Below are 13924 nucleotides of genomic sequence, written 5' to 3'. Positions count from 1 at the left end.
TAATAGATGCCTCTTACAAGTAAAGAAAAAGTGGCTCGCCACAGAGCGTGTGTTAATGCGGATCTTGCTGCAAGGTCAAATTACCTTGTTAAAATAAGGCAAAGATACACTACATACACCCTCACATACACATGCTAGTTTTTCATGAGAAAGTAAAATCAGTGATGTAGGTCTCCTAAAATGGTAGTTTTATTGAGAGATTTGAAGTCAAAATGGAAGTCAAATTAAGGCCCTGAACATTAGACTAACAGTTTCAGTCATCCTCTGCATTCAACAGCAGATGAGCAGCTTTTAATGGTCCTCCAGAGCCCATAATGTATGTTGCTGATCATGACTATGTGCAGCTACGTTTAAAGAGACCACAGGCATCCCCCACTCATGTGAGGGTGGTGCAGAAAAGTACCAGCAAACATAGAGCAATGCTGAAGAAAAGGGAGAAGCTAAGGTTCATAAAAATAAGGAACTTGAGTGAAAGAATGAAGGCATAAAAGCTGAAATGGAAAGTTGATGAACTCAAAGCAAAGAAAAGAATGAAAGTACATGTGAGAAACAAAAAGAGAGACAAAAATAAAATTGCAGAGGAGAAAAAGGAGAGGGTTTTCACCTTTCTCACTGAGAGATGGATGTTTGGAATGTTCAAAACATCTCATATGCACAATATATATACAATTTGAATTGAGTTTTTATTCTGTCTGCTAGATATCATCTTACAATTGATTGTTTTTAATGTAATATAATGAATAATGCGTATGAATTGTTCTTATTGTACTATAATCAGAGATCAATCCATTTCTTCATTGTTAAAAGTTGTATGTAGTATTTTAAAAATCTATTAGATCACATTTATTAAAACACTTAAATCACTTAACTTCATAACTTTTTTTCAACTTTAATTGCTTGTCGTTTGCTTGTCGTCACTTGGTGTAACCGATAAATGTCAATTGGTCAATCTGGGTTCTAACTCCAATAATGTTGAATCTCATAAATAAAGCCCCTGACTCTTTGCAATTGTGTCCGCCTCCAGTTACGATAGAATCTATATTGTTACAATAAAAATCTAATATTACACAAAAAAAGTTACTATGCATATGATTTCAGCACTGTACTACACTGTAAAAATGAAATTTTTTATTTATTTTTTTAAACCAACTGACCCAAGATTAGAGAGAAAACATTAATGTCTATAACATATTGACTTGCTCAGTACACCAAAAAACCCATATGATCTTAGTTTAGAAATAAAATATTGTGGCGTTGCCACTGGTGTATAGGGGTGGAACATGGAGTACGCTACCTCCCATGAGCATTTGCAGCAGTAAGGAGTACGCTAAAAGAGTGAATGTTCTTCATTTAAATGTGATGTATTATGTTATTATGTGGTTTTATTATGTGTTTTGGTCATACGTGTCTGTTCCGTACAGTCACTTGTGTTTATTTTAGCACTGTTAGGCTCACCGTGTTCATGTCATGTTGGAAGCGTGATGACCTAGTTTGAACGGTTTATGTAAAAGCAACAACAAAAACACAGAGTGACTGTGTGACTCTTCCCTTACTGTTCATAAAGCAGTCAATAAAGAGTTGAGATGAACACACAAAACCTGTCTGGCACTCTTACTCCCGCCGACACGCTACAATATTCTAAATATAATTTGAAATGATATTTCATAATAAATCATTTATTTCATCTGTACACTTACATAATGTCTAGAAGGCTGAATTTTTACTTGTCATGCTTTTGTGGTTACACCGTTTGACAATTTAATGTGACTGTGACTCTTTAATTGGATAAAAATGGTAAAATTGTCATAAAATGCTATGGAACCAACAGAAATGCAAAATATACATCTAAACAAAGATCTAGCATTTAGTTTTTAACATGTTTAAAGCATATATGTGAATTGGATGTCATACCAACCCTTATTTGTCACTGACCCTAATACAGCTTCCTACATTTCCAGACTTCCACACACCCCAGAGAAACCTGAGAAGGTTTCAGGAGCTCTGATCAATGTTGCAAAACATCTTTCCAACCTGAAGTTCAGAGTCTGGGAGAGAATGCAGAAGATTCTCCAGTACTGTGAGTTTTGGTGTTTTTTTTCATTAATTAGAGTTTGTAAGGATTGTTGGTCAAGGAGATCCGACACAATTGTGGGGAGGATCGGGGTTTATTCATAAAATCAGGAGAAATACATTCAGGGGAACATAGACATACAACTGATCTGCACACAAGGTCAATACACACATGGGATTGATGGGACATGACTGCATACAGGAATAACACATGAAACTAAGATAAATAGGACTAATATGAACAGGTGAGAAGCAGTGTTTGGAACGTTACTTAAAAAAAGTAATTAGTTATAGTTACTCACTACTTGTTCAAAAAAGTAACACACACCACCTCTACACACCACCCACTCTCCACCTCTACACACCACCCACTCACCCCTCTAAACACTACCCACTCTCCCCTCTACATACCACCCACTCTCCACCTCTACACACCACCCACTCTCCCCTCTACATACCACCCACTCTCCACCTCTACACACCACCCACTCTCCACCTCTACACACCACCCACTCTCCCCCTCTACACACCACCCACTCTCCCCTCTACACACCACACACTCTCCACCTCTACACACCACACACTCTCTACCTCTACACACCACTCACTCTCCCCATCTACACACCACCCACTCTCCACCTCTACACACCACCCACTCTCCCCTCTACACACCACCCACTCTCCCCCTCTACACACCACCCACTCTCCCCCTCTACACACCACCCACTCTCCCCTCTACACACCACCCACTCTCCCCCTCTACACACCACCCACTCTCCCCCTCTACACACCACCCGCTCTCCCCCTCTACACACCACCCGCTCTCCACCTCTACACACCACCCACTCTCCACCTCTACACACCACCCACTCTCCACCTCTACACACCACCCACTCTCCACCTCTACACACCACCCACTCTCCACCTCTACACACCACCCACTCTCCCCTCTACACACCACCCACTCTCCACCTCTACACACCACCCACTCTCCACCTCTACACACCACCCACTCTCCACCTCTACACACCACCCACTCTCTACCTCTACACACCACCCACTCTCTCCCTCTACACACCACCCACTCTCCCCTCTACACACCACCCACTCTCCACCTCTACACACCACCCACTCTCCACCTCTACACACCACCCACTCTCTCCCTCTACACACCACCCACTCTCCCCTCTACACACCACCCACTCTCCCCACAGCATCACCACCTCCACCTGCTCCTTCATCTTGCTTCCTTCCCATCCCATAAAAACAAGAAGAATCAGGGGAGTTGACCAGGAGATTCTGCTCCTCCAGAGGTTCCTGGTCCTGTGCTGTGTGTTGGCCCAGAGAAACTCTACCAGGAGGAGGACCTGCTTGACCGGTGTAGATGAAATCTGGTACCCTGAGTCTGACCCCCTGAACTCCACACCTGAGAAGGACCAGGGTTTAGGGTGTGGGACGTGGAGTTCCAGGACTCCAGACTAGGGGTCATCCCCAAAGCCTTCAAGCCTCCATCCTTTGAAGAGGAGTCGTAGTGCTTGGAGGAGTGCGATTGTGAAGTTGGGGAGACCCTAGCAGTGCTGAGTCAGAGATGGAGGTGGAGGAGGGAGGTTCTACACCCGCACTGTTACAGGAACAGGACACAACGCTCCACTCGCCCCAGAGCCAGTGCACCCTGCCCCACAGACCACAGACCAGCTGAGCCCATGGACACACCCCCTGCTCCAGCCCCTGTGGGTCAGCGCCCCCCAGGGACCATGGGGGTTCCTGATGTGGCAGCCAGGATCCACCCTTGTCTCCCTGTGTTGCCAATGGAGTTGTTAACCCTCCCATCACTGTATCTGTCTCTCTGCCTGTCACTGTCACTTTCTGTCTCTCTCAGTTGTTTGCGTCGCCCCCTGTTGTCCTGGTGAGGGTGTTGTAGTTATGGCACGTTGGTGGGTTCCTCCCTGGAGCAGCTGTTCCTATGGTGGTCTGGACACTGTGTTCCTCGTACTCTGGTCCCATCCTTCAGTCTGGGGACAGTCCACTGGTGTTATTCACTCTGGGAGTAGCACCCTTTGGTGGGGGCGAACAGTAGTGATAGCCCCACAATCACAAGGACACATACAATTAAGCACACGGACACTAACAATACACACATGCAGTGTGACACTCAGTGTAATGGGGTGACAGATGTAGCAGACAACGAGGATGGTGCTGTGTGTTCCTTAATGTCCAACAGCATAGAAAACAATAGAAATCAACAATAGCAAAGAAAAGAGGAAGTGCTAAGGTCCAAAACAAAATAGAAGCGCACAAAGCGCAAGAGTCACTGTAATCTGGCGTCAGCAAAAGTAATGTGGAGAAAAGACTTCAGGCTTCTACACGCTGGCTCACTTTGGACATGCACAAGGAATGTACAGCACTGAACTGCAGGACCTGTGGCCATTTACAGAGTGAGAGTGATTAGTGACAGATGTGAGAGGTTACCAGTAGGCAGGGGATTGTGAGCGAGGGAGTGTGCGGGAGGTGGAGTGTCATGGAGTGGGTGGCTCTCCTGTGGAACTGGACCAGCCTACTGTGAGAGTGTGACAATAGCACTGCACTAGTTAAGGGTCACATGCATGTCTCAAACAATGAATCCAAGGTATGTAATAATAATAATAATCAGAATAACAGAATATTACAGAATAAATAAATAAACATTAAAAGGAAGCAAAGATAAGACCAAAATTAAATATTAAAAGAAATGAAAGATAAAAAGGAAACAAACACAATAAAATAATGAAATAAAGTGACAAATTGTAAAATAATAGACAACATAGTAGACATATAGTACTGTACTGTGACTTTTTGGGTCAATCATATGCCTCCCTGATGGTATTGCATGATGGATAAGTATCTGCCTGTATTTCTCAGCATTGAGAACACCATTTATCCTGACCAAATTACCAACTCCTTTTGCAGAAATGCAGCCCCAAACTAGCAAGGAACCTCCACCATATTTCACTGTTGCCTGTAGACACATCATTGTACTGCTCTCCAGCCCTTCGGCAAACAAACTGCTATAGCCAAATATTTCACATTTTGATTCATCAGTCCAGAGCACCTGCTCTAACATTTTTCTGCACCCCAGGTCCTATGTTTTCGTACATAGTGCATAGAGTCGCTTGGCCTTATCAAAGGAATGTTTTTTTGGCTGGAACTCTTCCATGAAGACCACTTCTGGCCAGATGTCTCCAGACAGTAGATGGGTGTACCAGGCTCTCACTGGTTTCTGAGAGTTCTGAGGTGATGGCATGGCTGGTCATACTCTGTCAGATGTGTCTGTCATCTTGAAACTCCAGTCTGCTTGGGAATGTTTGTCTGGGAGAAACCTTGCTGATGCAGTATAACTACCTTTCGGTCTTGCCATGGTGTATGACCTGCGACATGAAACTGTCTTCCACCTCAGCCTGGTAGCAGAGTTTGGCTGTTCATCACCCAGTTTTAAGCCTCCTACACAGCTGTATCTGTTTCACTTAATGTGTTTCAACCTACTTGTGAAATTGATGATCGTTATCACCGGTTTGGTATAATTGGTTGATCATACACCTCACTATAATCCTACAAAATCCCTGACTTTGTGCAAATGTACCTATAAGAATTGATGCTGTTTTGAAGGCAAAGAGTAGTAACAAGAAATATTGGTTTGATTTAGATTTTTCTTTTGTTCCTTCACTTTGCATTTTTTAAATTGATAAAAATAAACAATTATTATTTATATTTTTGAAAGCATTCTTAGTTTACAGCATTTTTTCACACCTGCCTAAAACCTTTGCACAGTACTGCAGTGGGGAACCGTCAGGGCCCTCTACGCCCTCTCAGAGGGCCTAAAAATATTCTTAAAACATAAATATATATAATACTTACTTATAATCTACTTACAGTTTGACAATCGACATCTAAACAATTACAAAAATATAAGCAAATAAATTATTCAACCATGTCTATTCAATCTGTGTTAGAAGGTGAGGGGTTAAGTGGAAGCCTGTGAGACTGTGTCTCCCCCTATCAGGACTGTGATGCCCGCTGTTCGTTTACAGAGGGCCTGGCAGTTATAATTCAGCAATACCTGTTGCGTACCGCCGCTAGCTAGTTTCGATTCATTCTTTTGATGTCCTCGTGCGCGTTGTTTACATATTCTGCTCCCAAGGAACACGGAGCTGTGAACCTTATTTTGTTGGACCCTTATTTTTCTTAAGAAGTTATTTAGTACAGATATTACTGTTTATTGCGTGTCTAAAGCTGTACTGTCGTCTGTTTTTTTCTTTATTGCAGTTAATTAGGAGAGGAAACACTTTTTTTTCAGGGGGATGGGAACGGGCCCGGGTTTAATGGTCACGGTTCGCTACTGCAGTACTCTATGTTAATTAATAAAACTGAGAGTTTCAAGAGGCCAAATAACAAGCACACAAGTACTGCAGGGGTGTGGGGTGAACACACAACATCACCATCACTTCCCTCTTATCAACCTACTGCAGCATTTCACTCTGAGTAAAGGGCCTGCAGTCTAGAGGTGGGCGGATCGATCCAAATATCGATAATATCGATACCAACGCTGGTATTGATATTGAACAATACTCGTGTAAAAAGATCGATGCTCTAGCTTTTTTTCTCTCCCGCATGCACTGACTGCCGTGCACGTGGATTCATCAAAGTCTCCTCTGTCTGTAATGCTGCATTCAAGTGGTGTCGGTTTTATGGGGAAACCGAGTTTCCCACCAGAGGGCACGACATGAACACCCACTGATGTCGGAAGCTGAAGTCGGACACATGGAGATTTTCGATGCAGCACGAACTGGCCGAGTTGTGACGTAAACGCTATTTCCAAAATGGTTGAACAGTACATTAACAGTAAGATCTTAAATAATGATGTACAATTCGTATGCTAATTCCAATAGTAACGTTATTTTTAAACCTCTATTATCAACACATACTTTTGCTGCATTTGTGCTCAAAAACTAAAATCAACAGCTAATGTTTTGCTGACTGAATAGCATTATTAACCTATAAACAGTTCTGAATAGTGTATCGTGTACATTACATGATGAATTGACGTGTATGCAATTTGTAAATACTGATGATTAGCCAAACGACGACCAAACGTTTGACAGCCTCCATTTTTCTTTCATTTCACACACACAAACCACATGAACGCGAGCAAGTCGCGTGAACGAGTTTCACCTCGGAGAAATCTACTGCCCGACTTCCACTTGAATGCAGCATAAGAGCAGCACTGCGTCACACAGCACGGAGCAGCGACCCGCCCCCCTCTCGTCTTTTGTTGTTGCACTGTCACGTGGCTCAGCGGCGCCAGCCAAACAGCCATGCAGGTAGGCTCAGCCTGGTCCCGCCCACTCAGCCTGACCCACCCAATCAGCGCTCTCCTGGAGTAAACACTCACAGTAAGGAGAGAGATGCCACAGGAGTTTTGAAATGTCCGAGAGGAAGAAAAGTAGCCTACAGAAATCCGTCGTTTATGCAATATTTACTGTAATTTGTACTATTTTATTATTTATAACATTCCTTTATTGTTAGAATTCATATTTGTAATATATTTGTATACATTTTGGGATTTTTTCACGTACAAATTCATAAAATATATTTTTTTCCACTGATCGAATGATACAAAAAAAAACGGCGAAAAAGCGAAGATCCACAAATTATTTTTCAAATTAATATCTTATAAAAATCTGTGAAAGAGTAAAGCCGCACAAGCTGAAGCGTGAAGTGGCGAGGAATCACTGTATATATATTATATAATATATATAATTAAGACATTGAGATAACCTAGTACATTTGTAAAAGTGTTATCTAAGATAACATTAGATTAAGTTTTAATTATCCCACAACAGGGAATTTTATAGAATTAAAGCAACAGGCAAGTGCATAGTGCAACAAAATTACATAAGGTTTGAAAGATATGAGAGGTGGACTAGAAAAAATATTATGAACAATTTAACTTCAAGAAAAGAATAGAAAAGATATCTAGTGAAGAGATCATTTTTATTCATTTTTGTATTTTTTGTGTATTCTACTTGTTTGGGCAACACTGTGGCTTGGTGGTTAGCACTGGGGTTCATGTCCCTATCTGAGTGGAATTTCCATTTACTCCCCGTGTCTGCGTGGGTTTCCTCAGGTGTCTCTGGTTTCCTCCCACAGTCCAAAAACATGGAAGTTAGGTAAATTGGCATTCCCTGACTAATTCTCCCTAAGTGTGTAACTGTGTGTCTCTGTTCAATAGAAAAGCAGGTGTCTGTGCATGAATGTGTGTGTGCTTGTATGCCCAGTGGTGGATGGTGCTCTATCACTAGGGTCTGTCCTCTCTCCACTTCCTGCACCCTCAAGGGGGCTGTGGCGTCTGGTAGAGTGTACGCTGTGTGCAATTGGCTGCCACTTCCAGTTGGTGTGTGATTGGTTGTGTAAGACTTGTACCTGTGTTAAAATTGTAAAGCGACTTTGGCTATCTTGAAAGGCACTATGTAAATTGAACATTCATTCATTCAAAAAAGATTTATTTTCCTAATGTTAAGGCAAACTTTGTTTTGTTACTGTTCCCTTGTTTCTAAACAAAAATATTGATTGTGATAATAAAGTATTTTGTTGTCACATACAATGTTTGGAGAAATTGTATCCTAGATCCTTTGGATCTATGATCGATTAAAAAGTATCGGTATCGGTATACTGGCCCTGTATTTACTTGGTATCGGATCAATACCACAATTCCCAGTATCGTCCACCTCTACTGCAGTCTGTAGATGTTGTCAGGTCTTGCACTCCCCGGTCTCGCCACCAGAGGTCAGACTCCCCAGAGTTTTAGACAGCTCAGCTGTTTTTCATCATGATTGATTGACAGGCATATTTAAACCCGCCAAGCCGTCATGCACACTGTGAAGTATTGCCATTCCTTCAGTGTTTGCATACCAAGCGATTCCATCTCTAGTGTATGATCTCTACCTTGTTTCTCAAACCTTGCCTTTGCCACACTCTTCTGTTACCTCTGTACTGTTTTGTATCTGCCTCGATACAGATGTGACCTCATCACATAAACACATGAAGAACATGATGATTCATTCTGTTCTCTCTCCTCAGACCCTGTTACTCTGGACCCCAACACTGCACATCCAAACCTCCACCTGTCTGATGATCTCACTACTGTAGATTACGCACTACAGAGATCACTGCTTCCTGAAAATCCAGAGAGATTTTATGGCCGAGCCTATGTCCTGGGGTCTGAGGGCTTTAACTCAGGGACACACTGCTGGGATGTTGTTGTTGGAGATGAAGATGACTGGGCACTGGGTGTAATTATGGTGTCTAAAGGATATTCTTGCTGGGGTTCAATGTGTAGTCTGGGCTACCATAACCTCTCTGGTAAATACTACACACTCAGCCCAGGACAGACAGGTAAATCCCTCCCACCTACAGGGAAACTGCAGAGGGTCAGAGTTCAGCTGGACTGGGACAGGGGGAAAGTGACATTCACTGATCTTCTAACCAGTTCACACCTGCGCACTATAACACACACTTTTAATGACACTGTTTTCCCTTTATTCTATTGTTTCACTTCCTTCCGTATGAGGATCTTGCCAGCAGAGGTATCAGTAAAATGTATGCCTTGAATTAATCTTCATACACTTAGTGAATGGATAATAGATTATAGATCTATTTAAATACCACATTAGGAGGCATTTATGTTATGGAATCTATCCATTAGACTGTAAAATGCTGATGTAATAGTTTAAATGATTTTCTTTCATATTTCATGTTCTGTCAGCAGGGAGGGATGGAGACGTGGGTGTAAATGAGACATTATTCTTAATCATTATTCTTCATCACAAAGACAAAACAGCTCAATGCACACAAGCAATGAACCCGCTAGCAGTAACACCCTAGTGATCTCTCCTCCACGTTCAGCTGTTGTGACTCTGTGAGCAGACGCTTGTACAGTTGGAGTGTCTGGATTCTTCATGTCAGAGGACGCAGGTGTTGGTCCTCACCCTCCCTGGCTGATAGATGTCCTGCAATATTGAGACTTCTAGGGAGGGGACAGGACGCCACAACTACAGTTACAAGAAACAGGACCTGAACCCTTTGTTATTACCTGGATTTGTGTATTTTATTAATGTAGAAACCAAAGGGTTCACTTTTCTCTCTGACTATAAGTATAGAGAATCTTTGTTTAGAAATCTGAATTAAAGTTACATTTAGATAGTGTGGAATTATAATCAGGACCTAAATGGACCTAAAACTTTTATATTACAGTAGACTCACATAAACAAATCACACCAAACTCACAGTGCATGTTTATATGCATCAATACTGACAGGGCAGGATGCTGTAGACATTACTGAGGTCAGTCAGACCTGATATACAAGTCCAATCGGATGAGGTGAAAATGTACCCCTGCCCCTACTGCAAAACATTTTGGACATTTCAGATTAACACAATTAAATATTCTTTTCTCTTAGGAGTAAACTGCTCCTCATTACTGATGAACGGCTTTGTAACAGTTGATTCTTGATTTTGTAAATACCTGATGTGTTGTGTTCTTCACTTGTGCTGACACTAAACAGGACAACAATCCCGTCTCTGTAGTGTAGACCTGCACCAGTAACTAATAATGATGAGGTCAGTGTAAACTTCCACTTCCAGTTCATTACTCACTGTGGATGATCTGATGAAGTGAAATTATCTGATCTGTTTAAAATTTACTTCATTCATATGTGGACCATGAGCTGTGATTTGGTGTCTAAGATATGATGTTTCACATTGAGTGAAATATTTGGTATATTTTGGAAAAAAAATTAACCTTTCTGTAGTGCTAGTCGTGACTGACTAGTTTGTAGGTTTTAAATACAGAAATATACAACATGAATTTGTTTATTGCATCAAGACTTTTTGACTTTGTCAGGAACTTCCATTTAAACAAAATTGACCTTTCAGCTATTAGGTTTCGACCCAGGTATAATTATTAAACAATAATAATTGGCAACACTGAAACCATAAACACACTACACTATATACCAACAGCCCACACCAGCTCTTCCTCCAACCATTTTATCTTCAGTTAGGAGCTTCTGTCTTTGTCTTTTTAACAAAACAAGGAAAGACAGACATTTCCAGACATGTAAGAACAAATCAGTTTAGAGTTGTGTGTACTGTTGTGAATGTTGTCAGTAGAAAGACCCAATGGGCCACAACAAACATAAAACCAAAACATTAAGGAAACCCAACAACATAATCAAGAGGTCAGAAACCAAAAGGATGATGAATAATTTGTTTTTAGGGTATATAATGGCTGATTTGAGTAATGGCATGGGTTAAAGCAAGAAATTTTCATTTGACTGAAAATCTTTCCTAGCAAAAGACATTGCCAGCAATTACTGACAACGCGAATCGACAACGCGCGTCATGTCTGTGGGGTTTATACACCTTTACACTTGTACGTCACTTTCAAGGTCCATTTCAATAGTTCCCAGCACGTTAAACTTAATACAGTTAAATATTTATAGATATACTCGAAATTATTCGCTTTTTTAAATCACATTATTTAATGGTTGTTTATTTTCAAAACGCCCAATCTTAACGTCTTCACGTTCTCTCATGTTTAACGTAATACAGGAGAACTCTTCAGCCAGACAGATATTTGTTGTGAAACGAAGTAGTTACAATTTCAAGCATGTTCAAGTACTTCAGCCTAAATTCCAGCACTCTTGTGCGGAGTCGCGCGCTACGGTCACTCGCGAAAGTATAATCCAGCCAGGCAGGAGGGAGGTCACTTTTCAGAAGTCCAAAAATCTGAAGGCGTGATGACCCTCAAGTCAATCAAGTGACACCGCCATCATCCATCGAGCGTTGACGATCCAGTGAGAGGATCATATTTCCTCAAAACAGATGTGTGGTTTATTATGATTTGACGGATTTTTCCCCCCAAAAAACCAAATGACGGAAATCCGTCGTAGTGACGGAGAACTTTAACCCATGAGTAATGGGTCAAAACCGACCAGTTAACAAGAGGTAGAAACAGAAATCTACACAAGAGGAAGGATCAAATATATTTCTGTGACGCGTGGAATGAGGAGACAAGCACCACAACGGTCACGGTGAACATGGAACGTTTATAGGACTCTGACGTGAAAGCGAGCAGAACACAACCACACTCACGCTGACACGAAACTTTAGACAAAGACGAGCACAAGACACTGCGTGAACGCACATTAAATAGGTGATTAACACAAACCCTCGTGTTAGGGTATGTTCTCATAAGTGTATTATTTATGGTTATTTTATTATTGTTGTTCTTGTCAGACAATAATGTCTCCACTTGTATGCAATATAGTCCCATCTTATTAAGCACTTTTATTTTGACACGTAAGGACACTACAGAAAATAAAGTTTTTTGTGTGTGTATTCATCTGTTAAAAAGGCGGACTGCTGTTCACTTGTCCTGCTGCTGCTCTGTAGTGAAAATTGAGAAATAAATACACTACAACTTGAAGAGTGTCCAAATGATCTTCATTAACATCTTTATTGGTTTATTGAGAAAGAAAATCCACTCCTAACCGAGATGGAAAGTGAAGAACACATTCAAGAAAACGCAACAGGTTATGGGCCCAGGCGAGCCAAATCAACAGGCGGGAAATGGGAAAGGTTAGTTTTCAACGGAGACGAAAACAAATACGAACTGTGGGAAGTAAAATTCCTTGGACATTTAAGGATGCTAGGTTTGAAAAACACCATAATGTCCGAAGAAGAAAATGTTGACGAAGAAAAGAATGTTACGCTGAATTGATTCAGTTCCTTGATGATAAGAGTTTCTCTCTCGTCATGCATGATGCTACAAATAACGGCAGAAAGGCTCTACAGATACTACGGGGTCATTACGCCAGCGAAGGTAAGCCCAGAATCATAGCCCTGTACACGGAATTAACCTTGTTAAAGAAAGCTGACAACGAGATGGTGACAGACTACATTATCAGAGCTGAGAAAACAGTGACTTCCCTAAGAAATGCGAAAGAAGTTATCAGTGATGGACTAATTATAGCAATGATTCTAAAGGGCTTGCCAGAATCCTACAAACCTTTCGCCATTCATATAGCACAGAGTAGTGAACAAATCACATTTACACAGTTCAAAAGCAAACTACGAAGCTACGAAGAAACAGAGAAGTTTGAAGGTAAAACCAAAGCTGACAATGTGATGAAAGTGGACGTCTCCACCGTCACCTGCTATGGATGTGGAAACCGAGGTCACGTAGCTCGCGACTGCCGACAGAAAGGGGCGTCAAAGTGGTGCAGCTACCACAAGAGTTCAACGCACAGTGACGAGACCTGCAGAAGAAGGGAGAAATTCAAAGACGAGGCGAAACAAACAGCAGAAAGACAGGACCGTAGCAACTGGTGTAGTTACCATAAAAGTTCTACACACAGTGACGAGACGTGCAGAAATAGAGACCAACACAAAGATGACGCGAAACAAACAGCTGAAAGACAAAAACCTGACAAAGAAGAACAAACTTTTGTGTTTACTGTCAGTCACACAACCTTTCCAGAGAACATCAAGAAACATGGACTGATGGTGGACTGTGGAGCAACCTCCCACATCCTAACAGACATAAACTGTTTCACACAACTCGAAGAGGACTTCAACCCAAGCTCCCACTACATGGAACTGGCTGATGGAACTAGAATGAACAACGTCGCATTGAGGAGAGGAGACGCAGAGGTGCTGCTGCAGGACGTGCGAGGAAGAGGCGTCACAGTCACCCTGAAGAAGGCCCTGTTCATACCAACATACCCCCAGAGCATCATCTCTGTGCAAGCAGCTACCA

At 41.8% G+C, this 13924-nt stretch overlaps 1 protein-coding gene across 2 annotated transcripts in view; it reads left to right on the top strand.

Moving 5' to 3' along the window:
* LOC143484716 (E3 ubiquitin-protein ligase TRIM35-like) overlaps positions 1 to 13924 on the top strand; it is a 52854-nt gene that overhangs the window by 22526 nt on the left and 16404 nt on the right. The window contains exons 6-7 of one of the 2 annotated variants that reach the window (XM_076983570.1): positions 1959 to 2077; positions 9184 to 12691. In XM_076983570.1, coding sequence (XP_076839685.1) covers positions 1959 to 2077; positions 9184 to 9713 — 649 coding nt within the window. In that variant the 3' untranslated portion in view covers positions 9714 to 12691. Of the gene's footprint in view, positions 1 to 1958; positions 2078 to 9183; positions 12692 to 13924 lie in introns of those variants that run through there. The other variant, XM_076983571.1, reaches the window with a different exon arrangement.

This window comes from Brachyhypopomus gauderio, chromosome 21, assembly GCF_052324685.1.
Source record: "Brachyhypopomus gauderio isolate BG-103 chromosome 21, BGAUD_0.2, whole genome shotgun sequence".
Lineage (NCBI taxonomy): Eukaryota > Metazoa > Chordata > Actinopteri > Gymnotiformes > Hypopomidae > Brachyhypopomus > Brachyhypopomus gauderio.
The sequence above is the reverse complement of the archived record's forward strand: the minus strand, read 5'-3'. Positions and strand labels throughout refer to the sequence as shown.